The sequence below is a fragment of the Gadus macrocephalus genome, chromosome 19, assembly GCF_031168955.1.
Source record: "Gadus macrocephalus chromosome 19, ASM3116895v1".
Taxonomy (NCBI): domain Eukaryota; kingdom Metazoa; phylum Chordata; class Actinopteri; order Gadiformes; family Gadidae; genus Gadus; species Gadus macrocephalus.
The window spans coordinates 10,385,675-10,402,379 of record NC_082400.1 but is presented as its reverse complement, the minus strand read 5'-3'; the positions used below and the strand labels follow the sequence as shown (position 1 = coordinate 10,402,379).

The 16,705-nt window shown below is 42.0% G+C and overlaps 1 protein-coding gene across 4 annotated transcripts; it reads right to left on the bottom strand.

Annotated features, from left to right (window-relative positions):
- Positions 1–258: 258 nt before the first annotated feature.
- Positions 259–14,502, bottom strand: scarb1 (scavenger receptor class B, member 1). 4 transcript variants are annotated; one of them, XM_060037908.1, is made up of 14 exons: positions 14,232–14,502; positions 10,890–11,050; positions 9,772–9,913; positions 9,070–9,273; positions 8,693–8,788; positions 8,117–8,232; positions 7,764–7,930; positions 7,307–7,425; positions 5,786–5,859; positions 5,560–5,611; positions 5,042–5,188; positions 3,700–3,747; positions 3,063–3,132; positions 259–1,138 (listed from the first exon to the last, which is right to left on the bottom strand). In XM_060037908.1, the coding sequence occupies exons 1-13, from the start codon at positions 14,349–14,351 to the stop codon at positions 3,085–3,087; spliced, it is 1,494 nt and encodes a 497-aa protein (XP_059893891.1). In that variant the 5' UTR covers positions 14,352–14,502; the 3' UTR covers positions 259–1,138; positions 3,063–3,084. The 4 variants fall into 4 exon arrangements, with proteins under 4 accessions (XP_059893891.1, XP_059893892.1, XP_059893890.1 ...); XM_060037909.1 differs by lacking the exon at positions 3,700–3,747 and having other exon boundaries at positions 14,232–14,501; XM_060037907.1 differs by lacking the exons at positions 3,063–3,132; positions 3,700–3,747.
- Between the last annotated feature and the right edge of the window lie 2,203 nt (positions 14,503–16,705).

The following is a 16,705-nucleotide window of genomic DNA, read 5'->3' as shown; positions in this document are numbered from 1 at the left end:
CTGTTCCGGATAAATTGTATTTCATGCCACTTCATAAGAAAAGTTTATTGAACAGTACAGTGTAACTCTGATCATATTCGACCTATTGGCCCTACTTACTCATACTTTAGTCTACCCTGCCACGATTTCTGTTTTTGTATTATATTAGATAAACACAATGACCACAATTATAAAACACTGAGACAATGCCCCCGTTAGAAAGCTCTCAATGAAGTCAACGGTAGACGCAGAAATGAAACCAGATCAGTCTTCCATCGGTTGTTTTGAACAAAGAAATTTATTTCAGTCTGCTTCCATCCGATCACATGACCATCATGAAGCACATTTAGACTCTTACAAACACAGAGACAGAATGCTACAATTGAATAGATACAATAATGTGCATCCCAGATACAGCCTAATGTAGGATTCCTATGGCTAGTACATTTAGAACTCACTCTAGTCAGTCAATCAAGTATAGAATCAACTCGTGTGAATGTCACCCAGTAGTATTCGTAAGAATTGGTATAAAAGGGGTATCAAATGGTATAAAGGCACAAGTCCATTTGAGGTATCCGAATGGCACAACGATTGACAGGTCACAATATCCAGTTTCAAAGTTTCGTCGATTGAGACACAAATGCACGAATCACTCAATCAAAGCAGGTTTTTTTTGGGGTGGAGGAAATTCTAGGCAACCGGTTAGTGTATAGATACAACATCACCAACAATAACATCAGTCTAGAGAAACAGAGGCGAAGGTGTAGAAAAAATATATAACCCACATACAGATTTGTTCTTCTCAACTTTGCTGAGGTCCAAGAGACAAACATAATCCCGGACAGAGCCCTTGTCGACGGATCGCTATCGTGAGTCTCAACACTGCCACTCCTGAAAGGAAATACTTCTATATATTTATAGAACAGTGAAAACGGCAAAGCTGATATTTGGTGCATCAGTCTTTGTAACAAAAGATCCCATGCAAACAACACTTGAGCACAGCAGTGATGCCGGGCCATTGGTTGAGTCTTATTGCTTTGTGTGTGAGTGTGTGTGTGTGTTAGTCCATGGTTCCATCGTGAAGCAGAGGGGTCTTCTCGCTGGGTGGTCCGCTCACGAGTCCGTCTCCGTTGCTAGCACCCGTGCTATCTTTTAGATTCTGTTTCAGGGCCGGAAAAAAAAGTGCTTTAGTAAAAGAAAATGATACGACAAACGCTATGACGACTGTACGTACCGTAATGTATGATTCATGTAATGTGTACCATCTGTAAGCATTTAACATTATTTGCTGTTTTAACCGTGAGACTGAGTTTGTTTGACTAGAAATATGGGTATTTCCCTGTATAAATGGGACATGTGCAGAGGGAATGTTGAAAACTTCAGAAAACTTCAGGCCTACAGCTTACTGTAGTGACAAACATTGAACATGCATCAATGTTCAATGTTTGTAAAAAAAATGAGGTTAATAAAGTTTATTCAACTTTTTAATCTCCTGCTTCTCCAACTGTGCTGCTTTTGATATTATATAACATTTTATTCCCTTTGCCAGAAATGATAACAAACCTTAACGGTATGGTAGTTCCACTTAAAAAAGAAGTTAGCATTTCAATTTCAATTTCAACAACGACAACATGAATGAGCATGATTGCATTATAAACAGTCAACTTTAGCCACGACAAAACAAGCATGAGGTCATCCATTTGAGATGCTGAGGGATGCTAATAATACCTTCAGGTTTAGGTGGTTTCAACCTTTAGGGAAGATGGGATGTTACGTTAATAAATAACGCAAATGTCAAACAATGCATTATTTTAATGTTATCGAGAACAGTGAACTTCTTCCATGTTCAAAATATAGAGGATATGCCCTGACAATAATTACTTTTAGTTTAATCGTTAGTTCTATTTCTTATTGCTTAGTGAATCTACCAAAAATGGTATTGGCTTTAGTTTTATAAAATTCTATACGTCAATAAACTATTTTAGCACGACAAGCCAAGGATAGATATCCACTTGTGACATCACAAGTGGGAGTGTCCACCAGAAGTCACCACTAATACGACCAAGACTGAAATATGTATGGTAAACATCTCATATCTACTACTTAAAACATATGACTACAACTTGTCAGAATACAGTCCATTAAATTATACGTCATACATTGCACGTTCACATTGCACGACGTTCATAAACGGTCTGGATTAGTTATCCGATGGTCAAAACCAATACAACAAAAAGTTTCATTCTCGTTTAGTTTGTAGCCTTCCATCAGTCTTCCCCCCTCCACAAACAAACATCCACCAATGCTTTACAGTTACGTGCCATCTCTGATTGGTTGGTTATAGGATGCTAATCTAAAGAAAGCAATGTTGCTGTGGTTAATTCCCATTCCCATTAATTCTCAGTTGTTCCCATTGCACATTTATTACATAGAGGAATTAAGATGAGTTCTTAAACTAGTATTATCATTTTAATTAGAGCAATATAAATTATTATTGAATTAGTTTATTGTATTATTTGGGCCATTGCCTAATAAAAGAACAGGGTTGGTATGATACAATTTTGTATCTTAAAACTGAAAAGTGCAATGTCCATTTGGAAGATTGTACATACTTGTTAACTTTGATGTCAATTGGCACTTAAAAATAGTACTTAGCATTGCGTAGAATCTAATCCTAGCTCTCCTGGTTGTATTCAGGGAATTAACTAGGTTAACCTAGCAATTGTAAGTGTTTGCCACTTGTTTCTATGAACATCCTTACTGTACCGACAGCGATATATTGTCATTTCTCTAGTAGTAATTATTGCAAGTCCCTTTAGACAAAGAATGCAAATGCCCTAAATGTAAATTTAAATGCAATTAATTATTCTTATATTTGAAATTAAGCTATTACGTAATTTCTTGAGGTCAATTAAAATTATATCACTCTTTTTTTGACTATATATATAATCTTTGAGGTAGATAAGGCACTCAATTTGCCAACAATTTATGGAGCATTGTCATCGGCTCAAATGACGACTAAACAATGAATGAATGAACATGCATGTTGTGTGAGTGTTTCTTTGTCCGTGAACCCCACATACCTGCATCAGGTTCACTCGTCGCTCAGTTTTTCTGGGTATGTTTTTCATTTACAAACTCTTTCCCTGACACCTAAAAGATGACCAAACTCTTCAAAAGCCAATAACAATCACAGCCCTTATTGGCTACTGCATCAAGCTGGGAGGCCAGCTCTAAAAAAGTTTTCCAATTAGACCTCGGGTATTGTATAGATTAGTTAGTCGTTTAAGGTGTCAAGGTATACCAATTCTAATTGGAAATTTGTTTGCATGCAGTTTGGATGCGGGTGAATTCAACCATGCAGTTAAAAGGTCTAGTTCATGCAGCTGAAGCGAATAAGGTACGGTACGAAAAAAAGATTTGAGTCAAACACAGCGCTGTGATCGCGCCTGGCCAGCTCCTCTTTGGTCGGGTATAAAAACGTCCCATTCACGTCGTGAACCAATCAAACTCATTTCAGCACGGCGCCTCTAGAGAGAGGCTCCAGCTCATTGGTGGAAGACAACCGAGAGAAAAAACAGTAAAAAAGTCCCTTTATACCCAGACGACGATAGGGTGCATTGTGGAATCTAGCCCCCAGGATCACCAATCTGTGCCCGTTTGTAGACTGATTTCAGATCAACAAGACATTATACATTAAAAAAATAATAATTGTCAAACCAGGTTCGTTGTGGACGTGAACATCATGCTATTGGCCGTCTCGGACCTCTGCGAAAAACAAAACGAGGAAATCCTTATCCTTAGAAAGATAACACCATTAGCAGAAACCCCGGTTATCTTATCGAAACATTTACATAATGAAGACACTTAGATTGGTTATTCAAGCCACGTATCAGGGAACTTGTTTTTGGCCCCATAAATCAATTAACCCTCAACAGCACTGTTTAGGGTTATCAAGACCACAGTGCACCTCTGCCAACATGCCTTATCACACAAACGCCTCACTGTTTAAAACCCCAATTAACCCGTCTTCTGTAGAGATAGTTGCATAGCTCCGTCCTCACCTAACCAAGAAGCCTTTCAGTGTTCTCTGCCACATAACTACAGGGTGGTGGGTCGCCTAGGAGGCGTCTGTGTCACAAGATAGTATCCCCACCTTATCACTGTACTTTGAATGTTTTATCTAAACTGGTCCTTCCATTTCACTTAAGTCTGTCCACACACACACACGCACACGCACACACACACACACACACACACACACACACACGCACACACACACGCGCACACACACGCGCGCACACACACACGCACACACACACACACACGCACACACACACGCGCACACACACACACGCACACACACACACACACACACACACACACACACACACACACACACGCGCACACACACACACACGCACACACACACACACACACGCACGCACGCACGCACACACACGCACACGCACACGCGCACACGCACACGCACACGCACACGCACACGCACACGCACACACACACACACTACCTGTTCTTTAAGGACCCATCTCTGTGCCGTCTAACTACGACCTGGCCCGTATCGCCCCGTCTCTGTGCCGTCTAACTACGACCTGGCCCGTATCGCCCCGTCTCTGTGCCGTCTAACTACGACCTGGCCCGTATCGCCCCGTCTCTGTACCGTCTAACTACGACCTGGCCCGTATCGCCCCGTCTCTGTGCCGTCTAACTACGACCTGGCCCGTATCGCCCCGTCTCTGTGCCGTCTAACTACGACCTGGCCCGTATCGCCCCGTCTCTGTGCCGTAGAGCCCCTACCTGCTTCTCCCCGACATATCCAAAGTAATTCACATTAGATAGAAGCGTCTGCTAAAGGACTAGACAATAGAAATAGAAAGAACAGACAGGGAGGAGTCGGCAGCAATGCAGCGTATCACTAGAGCATGCCTTCTATCAGTGTGTTTTACGGCTCTATCACCAACCAGGGTGGGCGTGCACAGTGAAAACAACACATGCACAACACGTGCGCGAGGACAAGCGCAATCGGGTTACCAGCGCTTACCTTGGAGCGCCTGTGCACAAGCACGGCCACAATGATGGTGAGCAGGCCCAGGCTGATGAATATGTACTGCGTGTACTCCATCACCGCCGGCAACACCACCAGGTTGGTGTGGAAGGTGTCCAGGATGGGCCCGTCAATGTAGCCACTCTGATAAATAGAGTAGCGAAAAAAGGTCATGAAAACGGAGGCGATTTGATTTAGAACCCAAGACTAGGGAAGGATAGTGTAGTGGGCAAGGGGTTGGGTTCTGGGTTCGAACACTAATGTCCATGGTCTAGCCTGTGGGCATCCTTGAGCCAGACACCCTGACCCCTACCTGCTCCTAATGACAGGACATCTGAAAAGATTCACTGCTTTGGGTAAAAGCATCCCCCAAATTACTAAATAGTAAAAAAGGTTAAAAGGACTAATATTAACTCAGCCGCAGTGGTGAGTGCAACAAATAAGTGTACATCTGTGCACATCCTTATTGCAGAAGTGCTCAAGGTACGACAACATTATGGAAACAAGCTCCTCACCTCCTCAAACCAGATCATGGGCATCACCACATCCGCTATCTTCCCAGTTTCCCTGAGAACGCACAACATAAGTACTTTGGGTCAACCACCCGCGGATGTATTCATGTCGCTGGAAGCCATTATGGAAGCAGGAAATGCATTGGACTGAGAGACGAAGTGCTGCACAGAGGATAGGTGTGACAACGTGCGGACGTCATCGCCGTTCATAGATAGATTGTCCGCTTACGTAATCGCCGAAACGCGCTTCATGAACAGATTTAGTTGGAGGCGTATGGACACGTTCAGCGGGACTCCCGTCATCTGAAAGAGACATCAAACGAGAGGATACATACCGTTAAACAATAAGGGAAACAACATGGGCAATGACGGAAACATTAAAACATTCCCAGCTCCGTTAGAGAATCAGAGCAGGGGAAGACGGTTGGCTTGGCCAAACTTCCAAGCTCCAACGTCGAAGTTCACAAAAGAAGGAAATCCTTATTTTTGATCCACTCAAAAACGATTCCCACTTCCTTTGTCGTTATGGTGCCCAAAACAACTTATCTTCAGATTGTATATATTTATAGCCCTTCTTACTTTAAGGATCTGAGCAGAGCGGGCCAGATGGGCAATCTATTGAGTTATCATACATGCTTGTCCTCAGCGATTTTTGCCACCAGTTGAACACAATGCTCCTCCATGATGTTGTATTATAGAACAGATCTATATAGTAATAGGATCAGTACTACAATCAATCTAAAGATTTACCTTCAGAACAAGCCAAAGGTGAGCTAACTTAACATGAGATTCCGCTGTTCTTTTTTTTTCTTTTTTTTAAATGGAAGACCATACGATATATAACTAATTATGTAAAAGTTACAGGTTTCAGTTGCTTGGGGAAAGAGAATGAGTGCGTCAAAGGCCATGACACAATCTTCTTTATCAGTTTAGGTCTTCAAAGTAGTAGTGACACTTCCGATTGGAAAAAAAACTCAAATAAAAAAAGACAACCACCCAACATTAGACTTTGATCAAAAAGAATAGTTGCAGTTGCAACAGGACAAAGGGTACCACATGAGAGATTATCTTATCTTACAGGACCTATAGCTCGTCATCCACTAGTTAAACTATCAGGTAATTGATTGGGGTTTTTAGAGAAATAACTTTCGAAGGAGGTTATGCAAGGACTTGGTTAAGGCCTGGGTGCTTCAGGGTGAGTGGGGTATTCTAGCAGTCGTATGACAGGCCTGGGTGAAAGGTGAAAGAGTGACTGGTTTTGGACTTTAAGACCAGAAAACAAGGGGTGAATCGGGGTCAAATATTGTCCTTTGGGCAAAGCCAATTCTTGAAATGGTATTCTCCCAAAAGGTTGTGTACATTTTATTTGTATCCTCAAATCAGTTGTTCTCAAAGGTCTTTACATACTCTAGGCATGAATTTATTTATAAACAATGCATTCTGTGATGCAGGTTTAAAATATCTGATCAATCTTATCGTGTTCAATTGTAAATGTGGAGATTTATTGTAAATTAAGTATCTTTCTATTAATATTTTTCTAATTTATAAACTGCATAGATGCAACAATGTTGATTTTGCCCTGCCGCTGTAGGTGGTGTGTTGTGCTCTGGGATGGGTTAGTGGCTACTAGGGGGCCTGGCCTCCGAGCTGTGGAAGGTTCTAGAGTCGACCCCAACCTGATCTTGGGAGCCTACCAATAGGCATCCTTGGAGCAAGCCTTAAAGAGTAGAAGATATCAGGGATTACTCACGGGGTGAATGTCTATGAAGAGGCCGTGTTCGTCCTCATTGGGGCTGAGTCCCCCGACGAAGTCGAGCAGGACGGGGTCGGCGTTGTAGAAGTGGGGGTGGGAGATGAACACTGGGGAGTCTGGGAAAGGTCGCGGACACATGACATCCTCATAGCATCAACTTTCTTATGAAAAGCAGAGTTATTTTATTTTAGATTGAACATCATTATTGAACATAGTATAAGAGATGAGGCCATGATCGGAAAAAACTCTTTAATGGGAATTTTAACTAATCAATTATCAATATTTATTCAGGATTTACAATGTATTCAGCATTTTTGGCACAATTTTCTTCAAACTGATTTCCTTTAAAAAAGGAACAACATCAACTAAAGTTGTACGATGAGCATGAGCGTTATGAGTATAACTACTGAAAGCATCGATATTAGCATTAGCAATGTTTCGAACGAGGACTCACTGTGGCGACAACTGCTGACGTTGAGGATGCCGGACTGCCTGCAGGGACAGAAGCCCTCGTTGGGAGCGTAGTCCGAGCCGTTGGCAAACAGAGTCTTGGGAGCGACGTAGCGATAGAGAGGAATGCCCTGCATGACCCCCGGCCTCTGATACACCAGCTCCATGGACCTGAAGGCACACAGCAGGAGAGAGAAAAAGACCTGAAATTGATTGATTGATTTTATTTGTCTTTGATTATGATTTAAAATATGAACAGCACTCTGTGTCTACATTCAATACATAAATAGTCAGGGATGACACAATAGAGCCTGAAGGTTTACGTCATTGTGGTAACCATATGATGATGCGTCTTACCTGCAGGCATCAGGACTGTAGAAGGGTAACGTGGTCTTTGGGGTCATGAATGGGGGCCACATCTGGCCTGCAGTTCCATTCATCATGTTACACTGGGGGGTCCCCCAGTTGGTCAGCTATAGAGAAGGGACACCCTGGGCTGTTAGGTTTTTCTATATTTGTTGAAATTCTTATAAAAAAAAGAATTTCTGTGGAGGTCGTAGCCCTGTCAAAGGCCGTCTTATTATTTTGTTCCACCCGAGTGAGATTGTATGGACTACCCGTCTTGTCTATTTACCTACCCAGCTTGTTATCTGCCTGTTATCTGCCATGCACTCATTACGCATAACCAGATTATTCCCCAAAGCAAGGCAGACCTGTTGCTAAAGCTAGCTTGATAGTCAGGTGTTTTTGGGTAGCTTCAGAGGGAGGCCTGAAATAGGGATGGGATTGTATTCAGTTGGATGCTAACAGATCTAGCTCACTCTGGCTGGTTACATTCAATTAGATTCAAAGTAACATGGTGGTAATGGAAATATATATTTAGTCTCCATTATTATGCTTGTACGTTTGTATTGAACCACACAGATGTCTCACCTTTTTGAGGCCATTCCAAGAGTCCACTTTATGAACTTTACTGATGTCATCTTTGCCGGTGTGGATGTTGAAGAGCCCAGTGTTTGAGTTGTTGAACTACAAAAGACAAAAATAGGATTTTCAAATGGTTTTGTTTCAAAGTTTTGATATTTCTGAAAAGAAAAGTTAGGAAAAAAATTGACATCTTTTAATGAACACAAAAATAATAATCACAATAAATGTAAGTAAGGGACGTCTCCATTTTGACATATTTTGGCGTGTTTTTTTTGCATATTTTAAGTTTTGGATGAACAAGTCCTCACAAGCTGCATTTCAAGTCCCAGGTCTGTTCTGTGTCTAGGTGAGGCCCCTCACAGGCCTGTTTTGAAGTCACGCACCTCGGAGAACAGGCCAAACTTCCCCTTGGTGGGCAGCATCCCGGGCAGGTATTTGTTGAGGAAGTCGACCAGGCCGCTGTCGTAGCCCCACATCAACTCTCCCACGGGCTTGGTCAGGAAGGGGCCCTCCTTGAAGGTCTTGAATGTGGCGCTCATCATCATACGAACAGCAAACGGCAACTTCTCCATCATCACCGCCGCGCCCTGAAGGCACAGCCAGGGAGGAGAGGAGGTCGGGGTGGCCCTGTTTATTTTCCACAGGGATCCTGGTCTTTTAAGATAACCTTCTGTTGTCTGTCAAGTGGTTTACCTGTGGTTAAGTGCCATGTATTGCTGTTTTGCAAGAAAACCTCTCGATAAAGTTTGATTTGGTGGTTAACGTAAATAAATATCGATGCCATTACGTTGACCATTTTAGCCAAGCTTAATATAATACCATGTGTATACAGTACGTTTGACCCAAATGGGATACAAACTTAGAACAGGGTTTAGGTCATGCTCTAGTAGTGTAGTAGTAACAGATACAGGTTCATGAAAACATGAAAGAAGGAAGAGAGAGACGGAGAGATTAAAAAGGCACGTTCTTCATCTCTCAGGTGTCAGTTGGTATAGCTACGAACTAGCTGAGCGAGCTCAGGTTAATTTACTCTCTGTAGCGTTGTTGGATCTAGCTACGAGCTATGCAAAGGTAATTTTCCTCACCAGCACCAACATGTTGGGGATGGTGACCACGTCGGACTCATTCCCAACCGACATGCTGGGCTCAAAGTAGTACTGCCGGTACTCCCGGTAGGACACGGTGAAGTTTGGGTGAAAGGTGATGTTGTCTTTCTGACAGCGCTTCCTAAGAAAGACAGACGACGAAAAAATACATATATGATTGAGTGAGATACTTATTAGAAATACATATGTTCAAATGTAAAATTATTCTTTGATCAACATTTTTTTATTCAGACAACAAAAACAAAATTATAGGAAGCAGAAGTCGTCACTCCATCGTGAAATGTGCCAGGAATTCTAGTTGGTTCTGTAGCTACCCTAATATTATAGAATAGTTATCCAGTACATAATAATAATTAAGTATCAATTATCTCTAAATTCCACCCAATGTCCGGATTATTGCTCAGAAGGTCTTACATAGAATATAGGTACCCAGTAGTTAAAAAAATAGCTAGATGATAAATGATTTGTAAGATCCTGAATTGTTAACCCTTTATTCCATAACTTCACATGTTGTTCCCCAGTACTACACCATGACTCCGGAGTAATTACACTTCATGTTGTGGTTTGTAATCTAAAGCATTCCGAAATATGCATGTGATTTGTCCTAAAAAATAGTTGATAGACATTTCTTAGCATCCACAAGAGATGAGTTGAAAATTAACTAAACATGGCAAGATAAACTGATATGCTAAACACCAGGCACGTTAGGGATATTAGGGTCACCAGCGCCATCAGAACTCTGAGCCCAGGAAGGACATTCAGAAAGCACATAGTGTTCCAAACCATCAGCCCAATTAAGCTACCCTAGAGACAAAACAACCATAATCTGAACCATTCCGAGCAGCCAGGCAAGTTTTTTCCACGCAAAGGTGATCTTAAATTCATAAGTTATATATCATAAGAATTATATATTATTTAAAAATATATATATATTATTTTTATTATTATACCAGTACTGCCTATCGTTTTCTGCTTATCTTGCAAGTGTTCACATTAAAAAGATATTTGAGCCCTTTCGATATAATGTTGACGCAAATATGGTCACTCTACAGATTGAATTGAGAAATGACCGACACCACGGTAGGTAGTCTACAGACCTGTACACGTAAGGTCCCCTCTCCTCCACCATGGGTTTCTCCCCCAGCAGAACCTCCTTGGGGTTGAGGACGTTGAAGAAGTACACTGACATGTAGAAGGGGACAGGGATGTCCTTCCACATTGGGTATGCGATCTCATTGTTCGGGTCTATCACGGTGTTCTAGGGGTTGAAATTAAAACAAGTATAGCACATGTGTTGGAAACAATTATAAGCTACAACGCTGGGTAACTACAGTAGGCTAGTGGGAAAAGGCGAGCACACCTCGGCATAAACAACCGTGCAGAATCGTGAGAAGTTGTCAACAACTACTCCGACTGTATACTGTCTTCACTTACCTTTATTATTTGGTCATCAATAATCATCGGTCCTACAAACACAAGCACTGTCCCGAAAGACACCGCAAGTAAGCCTGCGACTACGAATCCAATTGTCACCTTAGATGTACTAATGGCCATAATGAGTGTAAATAAAGATCAGCCAAAGACAACTGAACAACACATCCCCGGAGAGTGCGAATTGTTCATTCTCGGATGCTGTCCATATCCCTATCCGACTATCGTTAGCAGGCTAAAGTGTAAATGCTATCATACCTATTCCGTTCAGCATAAAAAAGCCACGGGATATCATAAAGTCCAACCATAAACTAATAATCAAATCAATCCAATATGTTTTGGAGTGAACCCAGTCGGCTGCACCGCCGCACATAGGTGTTTATATTTTGGATGTCACGCCCCCTGGTGCGCCAAGTGTGTCTGGGAAATGTAGTCAAAATACATCTCAAAGTTTACAAAGGTGGTATTAGTCATATTCTACATCGGTCTTGTAGGTTTTCACATAATGACTGATGGTGTTTTATAAAAGTGAGACAAGTTAACAAACTAAAATGACATTGAAGAATTTTTTTTAATTTACAAATTGTTGCAACGAATGTGCACGAAAACTAGCAACAAATTTCGTAGTTCGTAATAGACGGCCATCTGGGCCACGTCACGGCAGATAGGCGCAACAACGTTTCCAGATTTACGATTATCATATATTTACTATGAACAAAGTCAAAAATTCCATTACCTTGATATTTGCGTTTTGTTGTAGGCCTATCAATAGTTGTAACTAGACTCGGCTTTTCATTTTAATACCTTTCCCGACACATCAGGATAGCCTATTAAATGATGGATCTTACATCTGTATTTAGTTTACGTATCTCTTCTCACGTGACGTCTTTCCGGGCAATCAGGCTGGTTGTGATGATGAACGTGAATCCACTCGTTTTGTTATAGATTATTAGTAGCCTATAGCCTTTATTTTATCGAACAGATTGTTTGTTTTCATGTTGGCCCATTTTTCTTCCCAAAGACTTCCCCTTTTCCAAGCCTCATACAACCACAAAACCAATACCAATTTTGTAAACAATGTGTATCAAAATGTTTTCCGAAATGACACATTCTCTGCTGTGGTCTTAGTTATGTCTTGCGTAAGAAAATAATTCTCTAAATATGATGATTGCCAGTCTCTGGTACAACACTGTAACATTTCACATCTGGCAAAACTGGCGCTCAACCAAGGAGCGAATAACGTAGACAAGAGATATAAAACTGTCAATAGGCCTATGGCAAGGATTTGCTGTGCCGGAAACTGCCCTAATCCCAAAAGAAGGGGAAAGAAAAGTTGAACATACCAGGGGGTTTCACTAGCTTTATTAAAGACAGTAGACATTCATCGTCTTTAAATGGGCGGATGGGGGTCGCCATCTAATGTTTATTCACTTGGATTTTCTTCAGAAGATATACCATGGATCATGGGATGGTTCGCTGGCAATATTTGCCCATTTTGAGAGGACAAGGGAGTGGTCATCATGCCAGGGACCATCCCATCCCCTTACGATGATTATAGTGAATGGAACTATACGGAACAACACATGTTCATTTTTCTTTTTGTCACCAAGTTCTGAGAATAAACTCAGAAATCTAAGAATTAATTATTTTATTTGTTTTCATTTTTATGTTTTAGCCTACTATAGAGTGAGATAGAGAGGCAGGTATGGGCTATAGGGGGCGGGGCATGCATCAAAGGACCACGGGCAAATGAACCCGGGTCGCTGCGATGTAATCAGGACTGAGCCTTAATTGTACACGCTGTAGGCCTATCCGGTGAGCCACTGGGGCGCCCCTTTAATCTGAATTCTGAGAATAAAATCGATATTCTTCTAACCCTATTCAAAATTCTGTCCGAATTATTAAAATCTGAATTGTAGGCTACCTGTAAGGAATCATGTTTAGTGAGAGTCCCTTTGCAATACACTGGACGGGTCCTGTATGTTACAAAGACCTGCAAAACCACATGCTGATCGAAGATTTCTGATGTAAGCGAGGGGTCCTATGGGAGACATTTTATTATGGAAGAGCAAATGGTGAGTGAAAAATCAATATGTGTTGGTTGGTGCCTGGCCTCATTTCAGAATTGTAATTTTAATCTCAGAATACTAAAATTAAACTCAGAACTCTGTCTTTAAACTCAGAACTTATTTTCGTTTTAACATATGGCCCTATTCGTCTTCCGTAGAAGCGTCATTCCATTATGAAAATTAATTGACAATGGTCAGGGTTAGTGTTGTGGTTAGTTTTTCTGAAATACTGATTAATTAAATCCAAATGGAATTGGCTATCATTCACTTGAGAGCTCGATTTCAAAGTAGCAAACCACCCCTGTTGAGTTTATACAAAACATTAAACAACTATGAGGTTTTATTTGAATCATTTTTGAGTCAAAGTTATAAAGAACTACTATCTCGCGAATGCCCAATGTAAAACATAGCTCACTTCTGCAGCAGTATAGGCATGGGTCCATCAACAGACCAGATGAAGACTGTCCTACGTGTCCTGGCTGTTTAAATAGGATAGGTTCAATGATGAGCTGCTCGAAAGCCAAAGTTGATCAACTAAATGTTTTTGATAACTCAGTCAATTAAAGCTAGCCTTCTTACATTTAACAAGACGGCAAAATTCTGTATTCCAGAATTAGTCTTCCAGTCAGTGATATAAGGATGATACCTCAAAATATACCGTACACCGCGTAACATAATACAAAAGAAACACAAACCAACGCCTTCAGCTCTCGAAATAACGTGTTATCATTCCATTATCAGTCTTTAGGCTTTAAGAAAAAATGACGTAGGTGCGATTTACACATTGACACATTGAATGATAAAAAAGCTGCGGTCTCCTTTAGAACACAGTCGTTTATGAAAGCGCTTTATGGTCCCCACCGCGGGCAGCCACTCTTTGTAAACGAGACACTCAATAGACTATAGCATTTTTTTGGTAAAAAGTTTGGACTTTCTTACCTTTATTATTTGGTCATCGATAATCAATGGTCCTGCAAACACAACAATGATTCCAAATAAGACGGTCAGACTCCCAAGGACCATGAAAATGATCGCCACCTTGGATTTATCAATATGCATAATTGCAGCTATTCAGCCTCTTAATTATGTATATTAACAAATATTATAACGATTTTTTTTGTTTGTTTTTAAGATACCAAAAAAATATCGAGGTCTTAAGTATTCTGACTCCCCTGCATTGCGATAGGCAAGTGAAAGCTGCAGCCCTGGGTTCTTCTTATTATAGACGTGGGGAGCGTTGAGTTAATCACCTCCGGGGGCCTCCGACCAACAGTGTTGGCTGATACGTTCATAATAAAAGTAGGCTAGGCCTCCTGAGATGCAATGTTGCAGGCTGTTTGAATAGCACCTTCGATTGTTGGACGATTAAAACGAACTCCTCCAGCACTCCTGGATAAACTTTTATATATATATATATATATATATATATATATATATATATATATATATATATAAATTGCCCTAAATAAACAAACAAACTAATCAATTAATTAATGTAGGCTACACATTCATTAATGGATGTATCTTTGTTATTTGTTTACTTGGGGACTTTTAAATTATGGCGGCCTAATAGGCCAATCAATATACTAACCCTTGTTTCTACGATGACTGCTGTGCCAATCTTCTTCATGCTGATTGTTAGTATTGCACGGTGCAGGGTATTTTGCAATAGGCTATGCTTTATTGCCTCACCCGGAACCTCTTTTAATAAATTATCCTCTTCGCATATCTTTGTAAGCCTACTCCATTCAAATGATCTCCCTGAAGAACAGGTTGTTATATTACGACACGATTTGAATGTCAAGAGTTGAAGATAACTTAATAAGGGACTGGCAAATTGTGTTGTTTGGCCTCGTACATTGATTGATCAGGCTTCTTCTCCATAAAGGGTTGATCCGCCCTCAAAGCATTCGTTGTTTGGAGTTACGGTCAGTATCAATTAGGCCTACCGTAAAGCCGTTATCCCCGCAAACAAAATCCTCAAATGAAAGGTCGCGACTCGAAACCCATAAGCATCCAGTTGTAGCATTTGTTATGATATTGATGAGTCATCTTTTTTTCTGGACCCTAGCCTCACACACACACTAGCCACCCAAGGACAATGTATCCCCAACACCCCTCAGTAATTGGACTATTGCGACCTGGGGCTCTCTAATTATCGACAGCCATGGAAGTTACTGGGAAGAGCAGACTCTCCTTTAAGGAGATTCATTACAGAGACCTTCATTGCAGAGGTCCTGTCTACTATGGGGGCACGGGACCACAGAACAGCCCAAGTGAAGGAGTTCAAGTACCTCGGGGTCTTGTTCGCGAGTGAGGGTACTATGGAGCGTGAGATTGGCCGGAGAATCGGAGCAGCGGGGGCGGTATTGCGTTCGCTTTACCGCACCGTTGTAACGAAAAGAGAGCTGAGCCGCAAGGCAAAGCTCTCGATCTACCGGTCGATCTTCGTTCCTATCCTCACCTATGGTCATGAGGGCTGGGTGATGACCGAAAGGACGAGATCGCGGGTACAAGCGGCCGAGATGAGTTTTCTCAGAAGGGTGGCTGGCGTCTCCCTTAGGGATAGGGTGAGAAGCTCAGCCATCCGTGAGGAACTCGGATTAGAGCCGCTGCTCCTTTACTTAGAAAGGAGTCAGCTGAGGTGGTTCGGGCATCTGGTAAGGATGCCCACTGGGCGCCTTCCTTGGGAGGTGTTTCAGGCACGTCCAGTGGGGAGGAGACCTCGGGGAAGACCCAGGACTAGGTGGAGAGATTATATCTCAACACTGGCCTGGGAACGCCTCGGGATCCCCCCGTCAGAGCTGGTCAATGTGGCCCGGGAAAGGGAAGTCTGGGGCCCCCTGCTTGAGCTGCTCCCCCCGCGACCCGACCCCGGATAAGCGGATGACGATGAGGATGAGGATGAGGGACCACAGAACAATTTCATTAAAACTGATAAAAGATGCTGCAAAATCATGATATCTGCAGTTGCGGGCCTATGTGCTTTGTAATTGGAGGGCATGCACACTCTAACATGCACGCTCACACACACAGATGCATACAGACATACCCCGGACACCCACCAGCCATACAGTCTCTCTCTCTCTCTCTCTCTCTCTCTCACACACACACACACACACACACACACACACACACACACACACACACACACACACACACACACACACACACACACACACACACACACACACACACACACACACACACACACACACACACACACACACACACACACAACCTTAGACACCTAACCCTCCCAAACCACACACACGCAAACACTCAGCTGATCGGAAAATGTGAAAATCATCTCCCAAAGTTGAAGATCTACCGAGATTGATCAAAAAAGCACTAGACTGGTCACACACAGTGGCACGTTTGTCTCGGCGATGGCGCGAGCGTAATTCATTGGT